General features: G+C 36.6%; 1 protein-coding gene across 6 annotated transcripts; it reads right to left on the reverse strand.

The window, feature by feature from the left end:
• Positions 1-5: 5 nt before the first annotated feature.
• Positions 6-19,667, reverse strand: LOC110846713. 6 transcript variants are annotated; one of them, XM_022093548.2, is made up of 22 exons: positions 18,819-19,667; positions 9,092-9,346; positions 8,589-8,668; positions 8,202-8,315; positions 7,936-8,019; positions 7,655-7,842; positions 7,436-7,589; positions 7,206-7,348; positions 6,722-7,111; positions 6,083-6,656; positions 5,924-6,013; positions 5,689-5,790; positions 5,417-5,593; positions 4,922-5,163; positions 4,626-4,839; positions 4,066-4,111; positions 3,912-3,992; positions 3,701-3,836; positions 2,503-2,859; positions 2,322-2,423; positions 786-2,208; positions 394-559 (listed from the first exon to the last, which is right to left on the reverse strand). In XM_022093548.2, exons 1-22 carry the CDS (start codon positions 18,956-18,958, stop codon positions 540-542), a joined length of 5,112 nt encoding a protein of 1,703 aa, XP_021949240.1. In that variant the 5' UTR covers positions 18,959-19,667; the 3' UTR covers positions 394-539. The 6 variants fall into 6 exon arrangements, with proteins under 6 accessions (XP_035702852.1, XP_021949240.1, XP_035702853.1 ...); XM_035846960.1 differs by lacking the exon at positions 18,819-19,667 and adding an exon at positions 17,259-17,376; XM_022093564.2 differs by lacking the exon at positions 18,819-19,667 and adding an exon at positions 16,295-17,241.
• Between the last annotated feature and the right edge of the window lie 1,123 nt (positions 19,668-20,790).

The raw sequence follows: 20,790 nt of genomic DNA on the forward strand, positions 1-20,790 counted from the left end.
TCAAATTAAGGATTTATCACTTGCGAATTGTATTTTATTCCAGATACATAAAATATATATAAATTGTAGGTATTGTGGTAATTAAATTGTTGCTTTATCAATGATTCTTTATACTGCTTACGATTAGATGATTACATACACATACATATATAATTTCTAGTTAAATTTCCATCTTTGGAAATTCTTGTATAACAATTGAATCATCGATAATTCCTTCTTCCACTCTTTTGTCCCAAAATGCAGCCCTAGCTAAAATATTGCTACTACTACCTGGTTTTTTGGAGCACAAGTCACCGGTGTTGGTGTCACACTCAATGCTTCCTTCTCTACTACTATCATTGATAATGTCGTCTGAGGTAAAATTGTCATAATTATAATTTTGCTGGAATTCTGATAATTTCGCTTCCTTATTATTGCTATTGTTATTGTTCAATTGCTTCTCTACAATTGGTACTACTTGGGTTTTTAATTTAATGTTGATGTCTGCAGTATGAGGTTGAGCTTGTTTAAGACCTTCTCGAAACTGCCTCGACACACTCCTAGCAGTCAGACTGTGAACCTGTAAATATACCAAAACAAAGAGGTTTGTCAAAAATAAGTAATGACTAAAAAGCCCACAAAGAAACGGCACATATATTCCATTGACAAATGCACAAGAACAATACTTATACAACTCAATGTTTAGGACACATGACATAATAAAATTATGTTCCAAACATAAATTCACACGTCCACAACAGTATTACAGACAAGTAGGCACAACAAAACCAGAATAAAAAACTGACTCTGTCCCACTGCTGCGTCCTGATCACTTTTAATTCCACCGTGCAATTGATTCCCTTTGTTTCCCACCCCGGATCTCGCCCCTCGCAGAATTGAATGCCTCAACTTTTTCAAATCTTGTTCTTCTTCATCCTTATTGAGCATAGAAGGCGTTGGTTTCGATAAAACTTCCATTGCTGTTGGACGTCTCGATGGAAGTCGAAGGCTTTGAGCACGCTCTTGTTCTTCTCTGGCTTTCTTTTCTCGCACTTGGTTTAAAAAGTCATCCTGGTCAACGGTTCTCATTCTAGGAAGAGTTTTGGATCCATCTAATGTGCCTTGATTCGCTTCTAATTGAGCTACAATATTCATAGTTTTGTTACTCGACGGTTTGTCTCGTTGGACTTCGGCCTTCTTTTCTAAATCCACGGACTTTAAGGCAGGGTTACGCGGAACAAAGTCAATTTCATCAAGGGATGAGTTCAGGGAATTCGCTAATTTCTTATTTGCAGGCTGTCCGTTCCTGGGAGGAATTTGGTTGAAAGCTTTGTACAGAGGTTGTGAAACGTTGGACTCTTTTGGAATGTCTAAATCGTCTGAATTAGTGGAATCCTCTTCTATGCTACGTCTGGTGCGAGTTTGAACTGGAAATTCTTCTTCATTTTCCAAAATTGTTGCATCTATTTGAAAATCCAAAATGTCTACGGAACTTTGTGGCGTCATCAATGGAGTGAATGATGTTGGAACGGGTGGCAAAACCATTACGACGTCCTCAGAGGGGATGAAGAACTGAGGACGGCTTTCGAAGGGTGTTTCAATCTGTTCTTCTCCAATACTTTCCCCAAAGGAATAAGAGGCTAAAGAATCGTCCACCTCGAGGGGTTCAACTTTTATTGATTCAAGCAAAAAAATCAGGTTATCAGCTGCATCGGAAACAGGAGTTCTGGGTGGCGGTGGGGTGGCTGGAATTGGTGGTGGGGTAACTGGTAACGGAGGAGGAGCGTTGTTTGTGTCATCTTCTTCATCGAGTTTAATAAGGTTGTCATCGTTGGAAATGGGAGTTACCGGGACCGAATGATATTCAGGGGTAGGAGTCATACCAATTCCACTATCAGCTCGCTCATGCGAAGTCGAAAGTTCTTCAATTTTCTTGGGTTCTGGAGTAAAATCTACTGTGTCGTCTACAATTTCCTCAGGAGTGTGATAGATTTTGACTGGAGATTGAGGAGGTTCAACATTCTTATTTTTCGTTGGAACAGTTCTAGTTGGTTGTTTGGGTATGACAAGCTCTACAATTGGCTGTGTTGGGGTTTTAAAATCATCGTCTGCAGTCAAGTCCTGATTATACACGCGTCGTGCGACTGAAATTGGTACAAGTGGAGACCTTACAACCGAGTTGCTGCTCGCCGAGAGTGCGAGATCACTTGGGCGACGTCTCGGCTTTGGCTTAAGTGATTTTTAAGTTTTAAAATGTTACCAACTTTTAAAAACCTTGCTTAAAAGTAGCGATTCACTAAAAAACAATGTATAATTACGTACGTAACAATGATAATTTTTACCTGTTGATAGCTCTTTTGTTCCCGAGGTTGAAACATTGCTTTGTGTTGTTGATGTCCATTCGATGGCTTTGGTTCTAAGATTTGCACTTTATCATCAGATGCCTGCAGAAAATTGTATGGAATTTTCAAAATACTTTTAAGATTATATACAATTGTTGAATTTGACAATATGAAATAATACCTGAAACTGCTGAGCTAATCTCTTGACGGATGGTAACTGAATTACTTTGGGCTCGACTCCTTCTCGTCGTGCGGAGCCTCCAAGATCACTGTTATAGCGACGCGGTCTAGGACTTGGAGTCCTGCTTGTGGTAACTTGTGGCGATGGGGTGCGTTCCGGACCAAGGAAATTTTTCTTGGTCGCCACTTCAATGGTTGACTTTTCCGTTGCGAGTTTTCCATTACTTGTAGTAGATGCATTCCCATTTTGCGAAATCCTCTTTTGTGGTACGGGTGATCTTGATGGCACAATTGAAATTGTTGCTTTTTCTCCGAGAATATCGGAATTTGAATGTTTCTCTAATGATGTAATACTTTCCTGAAAATTAAGGTAATTAACGCTTAATATACATACTTTAGTTTCGCATTTTTTCTAGATATTTTTGAAGTCGTGTAGCTTCAATTGATTAAATTTGCTTCAAAAATAAACTCTAAAAAAGTGTAAGGAAATTGGAAACACATTTTCATATTATTGTGCAAAAAAACATGGCATTTGTCGATTGACGTCATCCAATTATACAAACAGGGACGAATGCGTAATGCGGTTGATGGCAAATATGTATGTATGTATAATAACACGTCAATCCATAGTTTACTGTTTGCAGGTAAAATAAATATGTTCAGTATTTATCAATAATGAGTAATGGTGCAGAAACGACACACTATTCCAAGCTTATTTGGAGATGATGACCTTCAAAGTTTATCAATTCTTGGGGATCCCATCATCAGCCGCATTTTGACAGTATCGACAATCGAACAATATGTACATACATAAATATATAGACTTAAGGTTGGAACACATATATTTGCATAACGTTAGAAAAAGCGTGTGAAACCAGTGCGAGCAACTACACAATGAGTGAATGGTGCATTACAAGGAAATTAGTTTAGATTTATTTTTCAAAGCACAGAACATGATTTGTATTGTTTAGTGGATGTGAGACAGTTGGACACACAAGGAGAATGACATACATGTGCAAATGTAAATACAATATTTACAGTACAAACAGTGAAAAAGATTAATACTTAAAAGAGCAAAAAAATGAAACATGTACAGAATTATTTTTACAGAGCTACATAAGTACTGAAGAAGGAATACAGTTTTTGTTATCTTCAAAAAGTGTCCTCTAGCACAAGTACTTGTACATGTAGTATTTTACCTTCTCTTTCGACCCTTCTCTTGAAGAGTTAGAGGTCAGGGACAGACTCCGTGAGGAGCCGAAATTGGGTCCCGTCGTAGATTTTAGTCTAGATGGCTGACTCGGGGCCCCATGAACATAATAATCCCTGGAAAATCTTTAAAACAAATGCATAATTAGAAATGGCATTGAGTGGAATAATATTGCATGGCTGCATGTAGACTAAACTTACTGGCTCATATTTTGTTTCCGTTCCATGACTGGATTCTTCTCATCGTCTGACGACGTGGCCGCAATGTCTCCAGACGACCCACTAAATAAATTTTTTTAATGTGGGGATCAAATATATTAATACGCACAAATCAAATATAAAAAAATTCACACACCTAGTTGGCAAATGAAAGTTACTCTCTCTTTGGCGAATTCGTTTGGCTGTAAAATAAATGAGTGAAGAATAAATGAAATGTTGAGGAAAATTTCAAAGATAGCTTAAATCATTCTATTTAATGGTCATGCATCTTGTTTGACCATTGATTTCATACGAAAACCAAATCTTATTCCGAACAATATTGATTATAGATGGGACTTTAAAATACTTGAAGTACATAATTCACCTTCTGCACAGTAATGAACCAATAAATACTGAGGATATTCACGACGAGTTCGCGACGTTAGCAAAAACAAAGTTCACAACTTCGAAAAAAATTTTCTTGAAAATTCATTTGAAAAACTTGCGCAATTTAGTTCGCAATTAAAAAAAATAAATGGTCACTTTGTTCTGCGTATGCATAGTGTAATGATGCAATTAATTTCATCTACTATTTATCAGTCAAGTTGGGCATGTCGAATTGAAAATTATAGATTAAGATTGTATATATCCCACGGTACTATTCTGAATATCGCGATTCGTTAATAACTAAAATTGCAAAGTCGTTTTGTGACGAACCTAAATTTTCAGGTGCGTATGGATTATTTGGCAAATTTACAGGATTCATCCATTTCAATTTCTCTTTTTCTGCTACAGTCATTGTAGCCGGGTCAGTATTACGATAACTTTCACTTAAGCCAGCTTCATAATCCTCCCTGACCATTGTCTGATTCCTATTCAGAGTGTGATATTGTTCTCTCATGGTTTCTCCATTTGACGAGTCTTCAGAATCCTACAACAGATATTCAATGAATTAATCAAGTTGTTCAAGGACAAAAAATGTTATGTGTATGCACATGAAACCAATAACTTACCAAAGAAGCAGGTCTGGGAACTGTTGGTTCTGGAGATTTTCTTTGGGGCGTAGAATTAACAACTTCTTGCTTCATTATGGCTTTCTTTTCCAGATTGAGTATCCCGTCAGTCTCTTGAATCATAAAGGTCACTCTAGTCTGACCCTGACTATTTTTGGCCACTGCAACGTATTCCCCGAAAACTGGAAAATCTGTTTCTTTTTTGCGGAGGTCCAAATTCCATTGGCCAGCTCCTTTGTCCTCTAGTAATAACAATAATGTTTCATTAGCTCCCAATATGTTTTATATCTTCTTATCAAAAAAATTTATTGAGCAATCGGCATGTCAATGCCGTGCACACGAGTATGTACATTATATGCTGCATATACATCTGCACATCTGTACATATGTATGTACATCCATTATGAGACACTTGTAAAATTGAGAATTTCTATCTTTACATTACACCACCGTGTTTACACACTTGTACAGATATTTTGATGGTTGATAACATACCTAGTAATACATGTGATAGTTTGCTTATCTCCACATCATTTCTAAACACCTGTAAATATGGTTCAGGATGCCCAGTAATTTCGAATGGAATGCTGACTACTGAATCTGCCTTGTCTGTGTGTATGATATCGTCCAATACAGTGAAGTTGGGTGGTTGTGGCTTATTTTTTTGAGTGCCTAATGCATAATACATACATGCATATAATATTTCAATATGTATTGTATTGCGACGATTTTATCAGATTAATGGTTTCTCTTTACTACTGAGTTACCTTCAACAATCAACTTGTATGTGACTTTAGTTTCATTTCCTTTAAAGTCAAATAGGGAGACATCATATTTTCCAGCATCTTTTTCTTGACAGTCGTAAATATCTGAAATTTTAATAGCATTCACCATCATTCCAAGGTCAAATTATGTAAGTTGGTCTACTTCTTAACTATATATGAAAACGTCGAAATCTTGAACAACCATATACGCGGAATACTTTAAATTACTTATACTTACAGAGGTAATGCTTATCCTTTCCACTAGAATATACCCATGACTTTCCCTCACTGGACGAAATGAGATGACCACCAAAAAACCATGCCACGCCTATGGTTAAAATCCATAAATTATAGTATCGTGAAACCAAAATCAGAATACCAACAATTAACAACTTACTGAATTCTGGCGAGTCTTCAGTGACAATACATTCAAATCGAGCAGTTTTCCCTACTTTGACATTTATGTCTGATGGTTCACGGACTAATTTAACAGAGTCAATTGGTCTACTCGCAATCTTTTTTGGTTTGGGAGCTGCAGACTTTGAAACTGACGAGGAGCTGGAACGCCTGCTGGCCATGTCCAATTCTATTGAACGCCCAACTGAAGCAGAATCTCTGGATGAGATTGAAGAATTTGATAACCGGTGTGGTGCCTCCGAAGCTCGTTTACTTGTGATTATGGAAGATTGAGGAAGTGGAGCAGTTTGTTGGTTTAAAGAAATCGTCTCATTTTCTTCCGGTTTTAATACTTTTACTGCTGCCGGTGGCATTTGCAGTGCTACATCCACTACTGGATTGTGTACAATTTCTTGCTCAACTATTTCTGATGGTTCACCTTCGTCCGCTGATGAATCCAAGTCTGAATTGTTGTTGTCGTCATTGTCGTTTACATGATCGGACAAGTCAGATAGGTCAGAAATTTTATCATCGCCAATATATGGCTCAATTCCATCGTCATTTGGATTTGGCACCTACAAAGTAATTAATTAACTAATTAATTACGATTTCTGCTAGAGGAATTGATTATATAAATTACCAGCATTGGCACAGCTTCAGCCATTAAATTGCGTCTTCGAAGCAATTGCTTACGACGCTTGAACAACCAATTTTGTTCCCATTCCGAAATCTGGGAGACTAAGATTCCAGCGGCGCTTTCTTCTACCGCGTCTTCATCGTTGTCATCAGCATTTATTTTGGAGCGTGGAATAATATCCACGCCACCTTCAGGGAATGACACTTTGCTATCGAAGTGATTCAAGTCGATATCCCCCAACAATGTGTCATCTTGAATTATTGTATTGTTCGCAAGTTCAGAGTTCCTCTGACGAGCTGTTTTTCGCCCTTTCTTATTCCTGGAAGGTGGATGTCGTGAAATGTCAGAGTCGCTCTCGTACGTTGTCGTTATTTCTTCTACTTGTTCCTCGATCTACGTAGAAAATCAATACTGTGTACGCTCATGATTTACTAAGGATGGTCCCCTCATCTCCCTTATCTTTAAATTTGTACTAAATATGTATTACCACAACTTGTTGGTTTCCTTTAATATTGCCTTCGTTTGACCAGTTTGAAGAACTTGTTCCCATACTCAAGTCATCATCCGAAATATTCGGATGCTGTTGATGTGGTGTCTTCTCTAAATTGGTGACCCAACCTCGAACATCTTCTATTGAAAAATTAATCAAAATCAATGGATTGTAATTCTTTTTTTTACAAATATCTGGGTACGAATGACAATCTGATCAATTCTTACTATATTGGCGTCTATGCGAATTCTGTAAGTCACTCCCCTCACTCATTTCTGAATCTGTTTGCACAGCAGAATCCACCAAGCTCATGGGAGAATCCGCTTTTCTCCGTAGTTTCTGCCCATTCGTAATGGCTTTATTAATGACTGCGGTAGCAACCTATAAGACCAAGAGTGACGATGAGTTATGAAGACGACCAAATAATATTTTTCAATTATGCCTACCAAATCTTCATAAGACGGTTGGACAGACTTTGCAAAGTTCTGCGACATGACCACGGCAGCCTCAGTCTTGTTCATTGGCTCCATGAGTGGGAGTTCCATCGTCACTTCTTTTATGTCACCGAGTAAATCGGTTAGCACGGTGTGTGCCGACGTTGCTGATGTCGTATCGTTCATTGGCATTGGTTTATCTATGCATATTAAATATTATGCCAGTTGAGTCGATTTGATACAATTTGTCATCTCAGACTGAGATTCTCAGTATTAGATATTTTCTGTCTTACTTTCAATCGCAAGTTTCAAAGAATAAGAAAGGTTGACTAGTGCATCGCTTAATTCTTCATGAAATCGGTGGAACACCAAGTCATCTAAAGAACAACTTTATTATTATCACTTAACGGACATCATATGAATGTTAGATTGTTTACTTCTTCCAATGAGGAAGTCATAAAGTATGTGCATTTCATTTTGTAAAATATTTTGTGTGAGGATTTGTGGAATATTGGTCACGGTTAGTTTACTGCAGTCAAAAGAAAGAGAGGACACTTACATTGGGGATGATCAAAAATTCTTGCCAACGAAACAGCGTCGATTCCTTCATCAACGTGTGATTCGACGATTCTTTCGAGATGTTCCCTCACATTTTCTGTCACTTTGTCTCGCTCTGTGACCACACCACACAAATACATGAATGAGTATCATCACATTTCATCCTTTACAACTCTAGGATTTTTTTCAACAAAGCTCATGCTATAAAAAGATTCAAACATGTTGGCAGCAGTCACATCAAAATTAATTGTTTGCGAGAGAAATGCATTTTATGTACATTCTAAGCTTCAGACCACAACTTTACATTGTCAATGACATAGATGGAGAAATGCTTAAATAAATCTTGACATTAATTATAGCAAAGGTAAATTTAAGCATATGTACATACCTGCAGTGGCAAAATTTGTCCCAGGCTCAACGCCTAAAGATATGTTGTCAAACCAAAAGTTCTTCCTTTTGTCAATTGACCTAGATGACGAATCAAACCAAATCAAATTATTAAAAAGTCCATCTCTTGCTTCCTCTTGTCTCGCCATCAGAATTCCTTATCATTCAAATTAAAATAATATATTAAGCACGGTGAAATGACTCTGCACGTTGCACCTTCTCCCACTTCACCGCAGCCAGTAGTGCAAACATAAAAGAGATGTGAAATTTTTTTAAATTGGAAACCTCGAATGTTACATTTATGTTATATGAACATTTATTTTGGGTAGAATAATACTCATCCTACACGTGCATAACATTGGACATACTTTCAATTTAACAATAATAACACTGTTTCTTCGAATGATGACTGAATGAAATTCTGATCAATTTAATCTTGAATTTTCAATGATGCAAACCAAAGATTTTTAGCATCGATATATAAAATTCATAGGATTTCTTTACCTTAATAATAATTTTGGCGGATGACAGTGACCACAAGAGTATGAATTTTTGGATTGGTCCCAAACAGCACAGGTCTTGCACACTTTAAGGGCACAAACTGAGCAGGCTACAGGCGCGGTGATCATCCATTTCAGTCCTTTACTCGTGGTGGGCAGCTTCTTGTTGCAACGGATGCAGTGCGTGTTTGACCCATCCGACTTGACGCTGGTCTCCGTTGAATGAAGTCCCTTGGTCTGACCTTCTTTCTCCAAGCGACTAAAAAAATCAACCACCAAAAATCAGGTTTAGGTCTCAAATGTTTATTTTATCTTAACAGTTTTCTGTTATTATTTATTATGCAAGTAGCCGCAAGAAATACTTTGATGTGAAAATCAAGTCATGTTGGATGCAGTGTCAGAGATAATAAACATCCACGTTCGTTCGTAGCATCGTGACAAATAACTTAGCATAAATTTTTAGTCGGTCATCGCCTCGAGCTCAATATAGACATTGTAAATTCAGATTTATCAGACAATGTGAGATCTCAACACCCGCCTATCATCTTTCTTCATTTGCATATAATAAAAAATATCATACCTCAAAACATTCATAACTATAGTCGCACGGAGGTGTTTAAAAAAATGAGTAATGTCTCTTATACTGGTTCACATCTACATTAATTAATCATAAATAAGCTGGGATTTGTATCCTGATATGAGTGAGGATAGTAATTGAACTACTACACGGCACATGTAAAAGTATATACATGCTCATGTATATATATATTACATCCGTATATTTGTAGTAGTTGCATAAGATCCGAGTCTAAGTTATTAAGTAAATTGAAGTCCAAAAAGTCCCGTTTGACAAATGGTGCTGTACTGACATTGTACAACTTGGTGAGGCTTGCTGTATAAAATAATATGCGAAAACTCGTTTCATCCTATGCAATGAATGGTAACGGTTGAACCGGTCTGCAGCAATAAGATAACGACAATAACGAAGAAACAATGCAGTATGATTGAGGGGGAGGAAGAACACGATTATCCTGACACCTATTTCTAACCAGGGAAGTTTTGATATCTATTGTGGTTATCATCAATAATAGCACATGCCTTAATATAACCATCAATATGACAAGTCTCATCTCATCATAAAATCTAATAAGGTCGAAAATGAACCAAGTGTTTAGATACCTTGCGAACCAACGAAACCACGGGATTGAACTTGAACTACCAAAATCACTTCTGCTATTGCAGCTAGACAGTCGAGACTGTGACGAATATTTGCGAATAACTACGTCTTCATTTTCTCCATTCGTATAACCATAAGAGGTCAAGTTCACACAACTATTGCTTGTGTGTCGCTGATTTGCGATAAGGTGTGGAGGTCCAAGCTTATGGTGTTCGCTAGACGAAATTATCCAACGGGGTCCATTCTGTTCAGGAAAATTATTTCCCTGATTTTCATATGAAGTAGCATCATTGTTTTGACGCAATATTAATGATTTCCTTGGTTTAGGAACGGGTGGCTGTAAATACTGAACTTGAGGTGGGAGAGTTTTGTTAGGAAGTAAATAATGATGATAATTATTATTATTAACAAAGCCGCTCCCTGGTTGTGGCAAAAAATGATTCGGACGGTGACTCGGAAAATTGGTTGGAGGAAAAGAACCCCGATTATTATTGTAAAAATGCCTTGGTTGTTGGGGACAATTTTGGGACCGTGGTGGTGGAGGTTGATGATGATGAGGGTGATTTATACTTTGCGGCGTTTGCCCAGAAGGACGACTAAGCAATCGTGGAGGAGGTGGATAAGCATCGTTGCGGATTTGTTGATAATGTGGAGGTGGAATTCGAGGAGAAGGGGGATGATGATAACTCATCCCATCTGGGGGACTATGTGAAAAATGTCGAGGTGGATGAGCATATGTGGATGGTCGAAATATTAGCTTCTTTCCCGGATAGGGTGGAGCAGTGCCATGCAGTTGGAAATTTTGAAGGTGTGGATTTTGTGCGTATCCATAAGAAATTCGTTCCTGAGGAAGCGTTCTGGGTACAGTGACCACACGTTGATATTGTGGTTGATGCTCCACTTGTTGTGTTCTTGGAGACGGATTTCGGCTCCCTGCTTGGAAATCTCTAGCGTCGTCGGATAGCTTTTCTTGCATTTCGTCCTCAGTTGGTGATATCACGAATCCAGGAGTGTGAGAGCCTGCCACTGACGCAGCGACGATTGGAATTGGGTTGACGAAGCTCGTTGAAGAAGATCCATTAAATTCCTTCAATGACTTTGATGGCTTTTTTCGCATGAAGAGCCATTTTAGGCCGGCCCCTGCTGCGCTCAGCGTCTTATTACCGGGCGATGAAACTCGCTCCAATTTGAGGTTGAATTTGCTTCCCCCCTCCGAAGCCCCTGATGATACCGTTCTGCTTCGTCTCATCTCCTTGGATTCCTTTCCTTTCTTCCCTTTTTTGTCCAGGATTGGAGACATCTTTTCGGCTAAAATCGTATACGTTTGTGATTAATTATTCACCAGATTCGACGTGTGGTGGGTGGTTCAACGATCCAAGTCGACCTTAGTCTTAACCAAGGTGGTTTCATGGCTTCTGGTATCCTTCATATTGGCAGATGGATTGAGTTCACGTCGAAATGTTGGTTTTGAGTTTTTGAGAACGTGTGTGTTATGTGTATTTGCCGAGTATGTATGTGTATGGGGTCAACTTCACAAGGTTTTTCAAATATAAATGAACTAAATCGTAGAGAATCGTTGTGATGGCGTCAATAAAGTTGTTGGCTTGCATCGAATCCCAAACTGATCAGACTCAACCCCAAACAGATAAAACATCTTCCGTCAATGACTGCCAATGAAAAGTTGAAGTACGACGAAACAGAAGTATGAAAACCGCAAACTTTTTCAATATTTGCTCAATTTACAAGTAACACAATGTACAAAAGTATGTTTTGTATTGACACTGAACCAAATTCCAATTAAAGCACGCACATGTGCAAATTATGAAAACAAGTTAAATATTTCACTTAAGAAAATCAAACAAAGTCATAAACGATAACTTTCCCAATCTAACTTTTCGTCGCAATACTCGAAATTAACTTTTGTGCGATTTCACAAAAGCATTTTTTCTACCACAACTGCTCCTGATGATTGTAAAATCCTTGATTGTTTTTACAAAAATAGAATCCATCTCACAAACAAATACAAATCCAGAGTAAAAATTGTCCTGTACATAAAATATTTAAGTATTACAATTTAAGTTTTAGTAGTTTAAGTTCTAGCGTCTGCGTTGCTCTCGACTTGCCGATGATAGAAAGTGTTTTATGCAAGCTCCAACAAAAACTTGTCGTGTTGCTTTACTTTGCTGGTTGCTTCACGTAAATTTATTTGGTTGAAGGACTCCGGAAGTTTGTTTTTTAGCAGGGGAAAAACTAGCATTGTTTTCATCAACGTCCAACAACTTCAACCCCATAGATGGAAAATATCTCATGCATACACATTTCGCCTCTGCTGCATTGACACCCCTTTTAAAACTGCGAGGAGAGATGACACTTATTGACTGTATTTATTCCTCGAAACACAATTTTAACTACATCAACAGTAAAATATTTGTACATGTACATATGTAGATGATACTATTATCATACTATTATTGTCATTCGTGGCAATCAACTGCACCATTGTACAAACAACAAATGTCAACTCCTCCCAAATTAGAATAAAATTCATCCACTTTTTAAGGTATGTATCTGTGCTCAAGTTTTTAAGCAGTATTTTATTTTTATTAGAGATGGGTGAGCCTCGCAGCTCACTCGGCTGGAACGGTTGTGAAGGCACTGGAGATGATTACTTTTTTCTTAATTTGGTGGCATGCACCTGCTGCTGTCCCAACCCACTGAACAGTGGCCACTAATTTAATTTAATTTTTCAGAGGAAGTTGACCTCTTTACTGAAATTGGATATATTCGCACTTGATGGGCAGCAAGAGGGAAAAAAAACTACTGAAGAGACGTTATTCAAATCTGTGAGAATGTCAACTCATTTGGCTCACAATGCACTGATTACTGTGGGCGAGGGTTGATATTTTAAGGGATCAAGCAACGTATTGTTTCTCTGAAAGTATGTATTGCAACAATGCGAGTGAATAAATACGTTGTTCATGTCGTAAGATACTCCTATGGTCTTGCCGTATGTATCAAATTGAAACATCTCGACATTAGTATGGCAATGCAGTAAGCAATGGTTTTAATTTTATTTTGATACACAGACCTTAATCCTGCAGACCTCCGTAGTCATTGATACGCATTCATGTGTCATGCAATGATCTGGTCTTGTAATGCAATATGAACTCGTTAATTATGTTGAGTAATTCGCAAACGTTGTGAATCGTTGTATATCTGTACGAATGGATTCCTGTGCAACAGCACAATATAATTACCCAGAATTTAGTTTTGGAACTTAATAGCATTGGAGTTAAACGTTTATGGGAAATCAACTGCCTTTAAATTGCCAATCGGAAATCTAAATCGTTGTAATGGAAAAATCTACCCGTGAATTTAAAAGCCACTTATGACCTAGTAACAGAAATTTGTTTCATCTACCATGATTTGATCATTATTGTTTATTACCGATTGTTTTTGCCCAATGTTTGCATGATCTTCATCTGTTTCATGACTCTGACACATAAAATTTGTAAATACGTCAAGTTTCATTGCAGCATTGACAATTGGGGATTGGTAAAGGTGAGCGAAATAGAGTATTTTGCTCTACAGGTTAATTAGATGTATAATTCCATCATTATTGCCCCATCTATCTAACAAATGCCAACAATAGCAACCAAAAGAGTAACAAGGCTATACTCTACATACGCAACATTTAACATTAGCATTATGCATTACGTGTGCATCTATACGTATTTATTATTAGGTTGGCACGGTTGTTGCTTGTGATCTGTATCTCCATAAAATAAAAATGCCATGTTCACCATCATAAAACTTGTGAGGAGCATCAAACAAAGTGCGCGTTTAAGTGTTGCTAAAATCTCGATAGATAGGCGTACGACATGTCACGGCATAAATAGCTACAGAAATACAGAATATTGATGATAATTATTGTACTAACTTATGAGCATCTTAATTCAGTTTGCAACGTGAATCTCAACTAATCATACTCCTGATTCGTGAATTTTTAATTTGGTCATTAATTCCACATACCACTAACTAAGAAGTTTGTTACACAGCTTGGATTTATCGATCCAAGAGTGATACAAATTAATTTATGGATTGTAAGCAGATTAATTTACTAAGGCAGACAAGTGACGCCGTAAGAAATTCAGATTCTGAAGTTATGATTATGCTACTAAAAATATAACTATGCAAAATCTAAGTTCAACAAAAATAAATATGCATTTCAATATTTCATTCACATAATGTCTAAAATCTAACCATAATGTTACATCGTCAAATGTTTAATAAATCCTTCTTCCGAAAAAAAGAGTTTGGTTTATGATACATGTGCCTCAAAATATACTTTTTACATGCACCGTTGTTAAAAAATATTTTACGACCAATAAAAACGTAACTTTTCTTTCAATTAGGTGTTAATATGGTGCTTGAGTTGTGTTAATTTTAATAGCTGTAATTAATTAGCTGTGTTAATTAATATAGCTTTTATTCTCTCTGCAAATCAATATTTTCTGCACTTTCTTATCGTCTGTGCACGTAAAGCAGTGATCAACCCTTGCTTGCAATTTGTAACTAAATAATACCTGAATGCACTTTCTTAAAAAATGCTTCTTGTAAGACTCGCACGGATGCATTGCAGCATGAAAATGTGACTATTTTGATATGAAGAAAGTTTCATTAAAGTAGTAAAAATTATAAAACGATGAGGTTATTATTACCCAGACTCATCGCTGCTGCGATGAGTGCAACTGATCGCCATCGCACTTTTGCTTTTCTCATTACTCTCAGGTTTGCAGACAAAGGTAACATCTTGATTCTGGTCTTGATTAAAATTGGAAAATAATGATGGAACACAGCCTAGTTTTCTATGCCTTGTAGTCTTACTTGTAGTGGTTGTGGTAATAATAGTTCTAATTACGGTACACATCGTAATAATTAACACAAAACGAAGTACATAAAATAAACACCAATCATCCAGTTATTCACAAAATTGAAAAGTAGAAACTTTTAATTTAATTAATGCAGATCAATCAGAACTGTATTAAAAAATCAAACGACCAGAAAAATAATTTCATGTGGGAACAAATTATCTGTCTCACTATTTTACCACTTCACTTGCAGTATACTTTGAGAAGCAGGTTGAAGTTGGAGAAGTGTCTGACAAAGCTAGATTTACAGGATGATGGAAACTATGATACATCCGACATTCAAAGTATTATTTTATACTTCATGAAATGAATTCTAGTTGTATATATTCATGAAATGTGTGGTAATGCATACCTACCTACATACAAATATAGTAGTCCACATGCATGTACCTTGCTGCATATATTTAACGTGGTACATATACAAAGGACAGGAATTGCCCATAGTCGGATTAAGTTGGCCGGACATTAACTTTTTGCATTTAAATCTTATCGTCACTTCCCAACAAACAATTTCCTATACGCCACGTTATTGTAAGTTCACTATCATGAAACGGAGGTGAACAACGTTATGCAGGTAGTTTAACGACTGTGTGACTATAGCTCACATCTCAATTTTCAACGTAACTATGTAAATCTGGCAGGCACAATAGGAGGATGTTACATATTGATATGATCGCATAGTGGACTTAAAACGCTACATGTAACTTTGCGCATAAATAGATGAGACCTAATGAAATGTTCCGCTGGTGGTACATGCCACTTTAATTAAGCACGCTTTTCAGTTGTCCAAAACTCTGAAATTTCGAATTTCACTCCTTGCTATTGCAATTTTCATGCTTAGAAACCTGTGGCAGGACTATTTTTGCGCATGCATGTGTTCACAGCAATGGAAAAATAATTCTGGTTGAAACATATGTACATGTGCACTAGTCGTTTCTGATGTTAAAGATTTTGGATTAAGAAATTATACAAATAAAAATATACATGGTTTTACTAACTACATATTTGTGTGTTATAAATAAATACCCCGGAACACTCGTTAAAAAAGTATGCAGCAAAATTGGAAGCATGGCAAATTGTATCAATTTCATAAACTTACGTTTGCTGCTGAATGAGTTATTTCATTCGACATTCCATTCACAAATTAAAGCGTCCATCGCGCAATATATTTTGCAATGCTGTCAGAGTCCAAATTTTGCTTTGTTATCATCAATATCTCTCCATTCAATTGAGCAACAGAAAATCGTACATACGGGAACGGACAACTTTTAATTTAATCACCGCATCCAACACAGGACATATGCGACACAATTTATCTGTAGTGACCGCACAACCAGAACTTTGATAATTGGATGGCCGATTTAATTAAATTGCACAATATGTAAACATCACCGAAAAATGTTTGATTTGATGATTCTACTTTCAGCAAAATAGTTGAATCTCTGTTCACTGAGGAAGTTATGCCTGTCACACAAAACTGAGCAAAGCACGTAATCAGTGATTAAATTACCACCTAGTCAACCGTTACGGAATGTGGGTTATGAAAACCGCTCAAGTATTACGATATTTACATCATTATGCGTTTTGGAGTAAAAGTTTATAGACACCGTCAGTACATATGCATAATCCTACTTGTTATTAGCATTCACGGTTCTTTCCCTTGCATTACTTAATCCCACACACTTTTTTTGCACAGCTCACACAATCACATTACATGGTGGTAACTCACTCTCACATATCACTTTTGAGGACATAAAATATATGCAAATTTTCAGCCAGTTAAATAGTGCTCAGAGGTATGTAGTCCGGCTTATGTTCAAGTCGATATCAACTTTATGACCAGTTGACAAATATGAAAACTACAATTAAATGACGCTGGATTTAGTTCGTAAAAATTCCAATCCCTTAATACTCGAGATTAGTAAATTTTCCACCCTCACAAAACTTATTATTTGCTGGATGTATGCTGGATGTACTTTTTCACTAAAAATTAAATTAGCAAGCCTAGAATTGTACTCGTCTTCCCTCCATTCAATGAATGGTGAAGTAAGCCAGAGACTTACCAAGTCTTTTCCTTCCGAGGTGGACAAATGAGACAGGTGTGCAACTAGAGTCAAACTAAACCGAACTCGTTGGTGTTTTATACGAGTGTAAAGAACCTCAGGCTAATAAGAAGAGCTCAATAATGTATGAAATGGTGTACAGGAATTTCTTACAGGAGACCAACAACCAGACTCTTGAGACGACCAGTGAATTTTTTGTACCTGAGAGGTGCACTGCATATGTACTGCCATCAGCACAGCCAAGTTTGTTGGTCTTCCTAAGTGTTGCGGTATAAGTAAGTACATCCGTGTAGTGGATACACATAAAGGTTGATCATAAGAAAAAGCATTCCAATCGTAAAGACATTTTAATGTTCAGCTCAGGTGTATCCTATTGTTGTGTTCATGCCCTCCGTCAGTGAAACTAACTTATGCTTCCATTGAACTGCGAGAGGAACATGATATCGCATAATATACCGCAAACTTATATATCTTAGATTTCCCATTAGCAATTGTACAATTGAGATAGAGAAAGATTTTCATATCTTGCTTACAAAGCCATTGTACATACTTTTCTAGGCTTTTTTATTCACAACTCTACTGAATATTCGAATTCAACTGTTGTTCGAATTCGTGTTATTCATTCTTGTGGTGGTTTAACGTGGATCAACAATAAAGTAAATATGCATGCATGCGAGATTTTTGTACAAATATTACTCAAAAGTTACAACTCGTGCTTTTTCAGAAGGAAATATGTCCACAGACATAATTTACAATAAATTTAATTACTATTGCTAACCATTGATCACCGTTGAGAAGGTATCCTAAGAAGCGAATATTTCTTTTTTTACAGTCATAAAATAATGCGATTGTTTAAATTCCGATGAAACTTAGAGTATGATTAAATTTTTTTTTATTTGACACTATAACTGTTTTTAAAGAAGAATCAAATTGTGCAAGTAACAAGGCACTAATGAGCTTTGGTGGTGCAAATTGAACAACAATTGCAGTAAAGAGGCTGACAAACACCCACGTTTGTTAAATGATTTTTTCAGTCATTTAAGCTTAATTTCTCTGTTTAACGTCTTTTTAATACGTATGCATGTCATACATGGTGCCTGTATCAGGAGTATAATTCTTAAAAAATATATTCCATATACTCACTTTAAACCCATGCATCCTAGAACTAGGTTGTATATAGGTGCGTGTATCTGCAATCTGTATTTCTATGTAGTGGTGACACACGCGTTTAGCTTGTAACTTAGCACCTTGCATTTTAGTTCAATTGACGACTAAATTCGTAATGGATTTATAATTGAAAGCTATTCAAATACAAATTTCAGTCAACATTACATGTATTTTGAGATTTTGACCGTTTGCATTAAAAAATTATATGTATGTAGTCGACTTTGTTGGTACTATTTCAAAGTTAGCCAACCAGTAAGAGTATTGGTACATTACTGATAAAATATGCTGTTAAATTATTGACAATTTATCGACCATAAGTGCGGCATTTTTTGTAAATATGCATAAAATATTTAGGTCAATGCTTAGGTTTACGTTGATTTTGCATTGACTTACCCATTTGCAGTTGCACCTTTGGCCTGACTAGATCCAAGTCCTGGAGCGACCCGCGTGGCCTTGCCCCATCGAAGGATGGAGACTCCGTAGGATAACGTGCAAATACATATCCACAAGACGGCCAAGAAGATGTAAACCATTTTTGTGCTTTTGTTTCTTCTCACTTTTGTCCTCCTGACTAGAATTCTCACAATTCTCAAGTTTCCAACTTTTTGATTTGGAGACGCATCTCTTGTCTTAATACTTAATTCAACACTGACGTAATAATGTACTCTCACTTGTAGTTATAGATTTACTTAGTGTTACATTCCAATCACATGCGGTAATTGTAATTGTAATTAAACTGTGGAGAAATCAAATTCAATATAAAGTCGTGTTGTGATAGGTTTTACGGCTAACTCAGCAGTGAGTGTAAGGTTTAGAATTGCAAATTTGCAGCTGAAAAGGCAACATGTAAAATGATTTTAATGCCTTTATGACAACAACCGGCTTATAGCTGGGTTAGGCTGGAGCACAGATTAGCGTGCATGGCACACATGAAGAGATTTAATGTTTAGTTGGATGAAATTATCTGAAGGAAAAGAAGGTAAAGGTGTACAAACTTATTGCCCAATGGAACGTAAAAGATGTTAACGTGTGAGAGGAACTTGGCCAAAATATGTGGGGAGGATAGGATTATTATTATTGCTGATTGCAATAATAATCACTAGAGAAAAACAACCTCAAGCAAAATACAAACAAACGCAGGCCGACTTTTATCCGCTGTAAGGTGCAACTGCAAGAAAAACTGAAAATCCTTGGAAAATTTCCCAATTCACTTCAATCAACTGGAGTCAGCAATGAAGTGAAGCAATTGAGAATTTAAAAGCACGTTGATGAGAATCATATTTACTCTTCGTCTTGCGTTTCTTTCGTCAGCAAATCAATTCCATCCATTCATGTCATGGTGGGCTCATTATCAGTTTTATCGCTACAGCTTATCTTACCTCCTGAATGGCTATCTTTCTATTATCCTGCAACATTCAGTTGGCAGACTCATGTATTAATAATCGTTCTTACAGATAAGTACAGTAACGAATAACTTTAATTAACGGACTCGGTTCGCAAATAGCGTTCAAATTACTTGCATCACGTGGGTATTAACCCACGCATTGCACTGTCATAAATTTGTGCAAGTGGGAGTTAAGCTATAAATGAGATGGATTTAGCGTAGCTTAATCTCACTTATTACGTCTAAAATTGATGAAGCTGATTGAAATCCGTAAAGTCAGTTACGCTCAGTGATATCATAAACTTATTCCAATTTGTAAACTACATATGCAGATCCAACCGCAGGCAGGTATAATTAATCAACATTGATAATACAGTAAAATCGGATAATAAATTCATTCTAAAAGTGCATTGCGCATACATTTGAAATAATGTCATCTTTTGCAAAACATTTAGCATAAGGATTTTAAATTTTGAAATTTTCATATTTCCGAACGCCAACCTTTTGACGAATCAATAATTATAGCATAATTTATTTATAATTGACTGCGAACAGTCAGCACGTACTCGTGATCAATCGTTTGGGTTTTAATTTTTAGAACCTTATTTAGGACATATTTTTTTAAATGTCTGAAAAATATTTAAACTAACTCGACAACAAAGCTTCGTAAATTGATGGACATCTATGGGAAGAAACGGAAAGTGCAATAGTGTTTATCTCAAATGATAGATTACTCTCGCTTCGGATATTAAAACAGTCGCCTCGTTCCAATTTTCATTCCACACAGTTTCATTTCATTTTCATTTTGACACACGTATTGTATTGCAGCAGCAGTATTGTACTCGATAACATTTTTAACATGGTCTCATCCTTTTAAAACTATCAAAGATCGTTTTATGTTGTAATATTTTGTGAAGGATGCATTCAAGAGATTTGTTTTGTAAAATATCACCGGCATGATTTTTTAAACAAATAAATTTA

This window comes from Folsomia candida, unplaced genomic scaffold (assembly GCF_002217175.1).
Source record: "Folsomia candida strain VU population unplaced genomic scaffold, ASM221717v1 Fcan01_Sc001, whole genome shotgun sequence".
Classification (NCBI taxonomy): domain Eukaryota; kingdom Metazoa; phylum Arthropoda; class Collembola; order Entomobryomorpha; family Isotomidae; genus Folsomia; species Folsomia candida.

Bases quoted from the DNA above. Each gene is read 5' to 3' on its own strand.
- LOC110846713 (XM_035846958.1), bottom strand. From the start codon at position 11,564: ATGTCTCCAATCCTGGACAAAAAAGGGAAGAAAGGAAAGGAATCCAAG. The intron at 4,840-4,921 runs GTAAGTTATTGG...TATCTGTTGTAG, and splicing joins TTCCCAGACCTGCTTCTTTG to GATTCTGAAGACTCGTCAAA. The intron at 2,424-2,502 runs GTATTATTTCAT...AATTTTCTGCAG, and splicing joins GATTAGCTCAGCAGTTTCAG to GCATCTGATGATAAAGTGCA.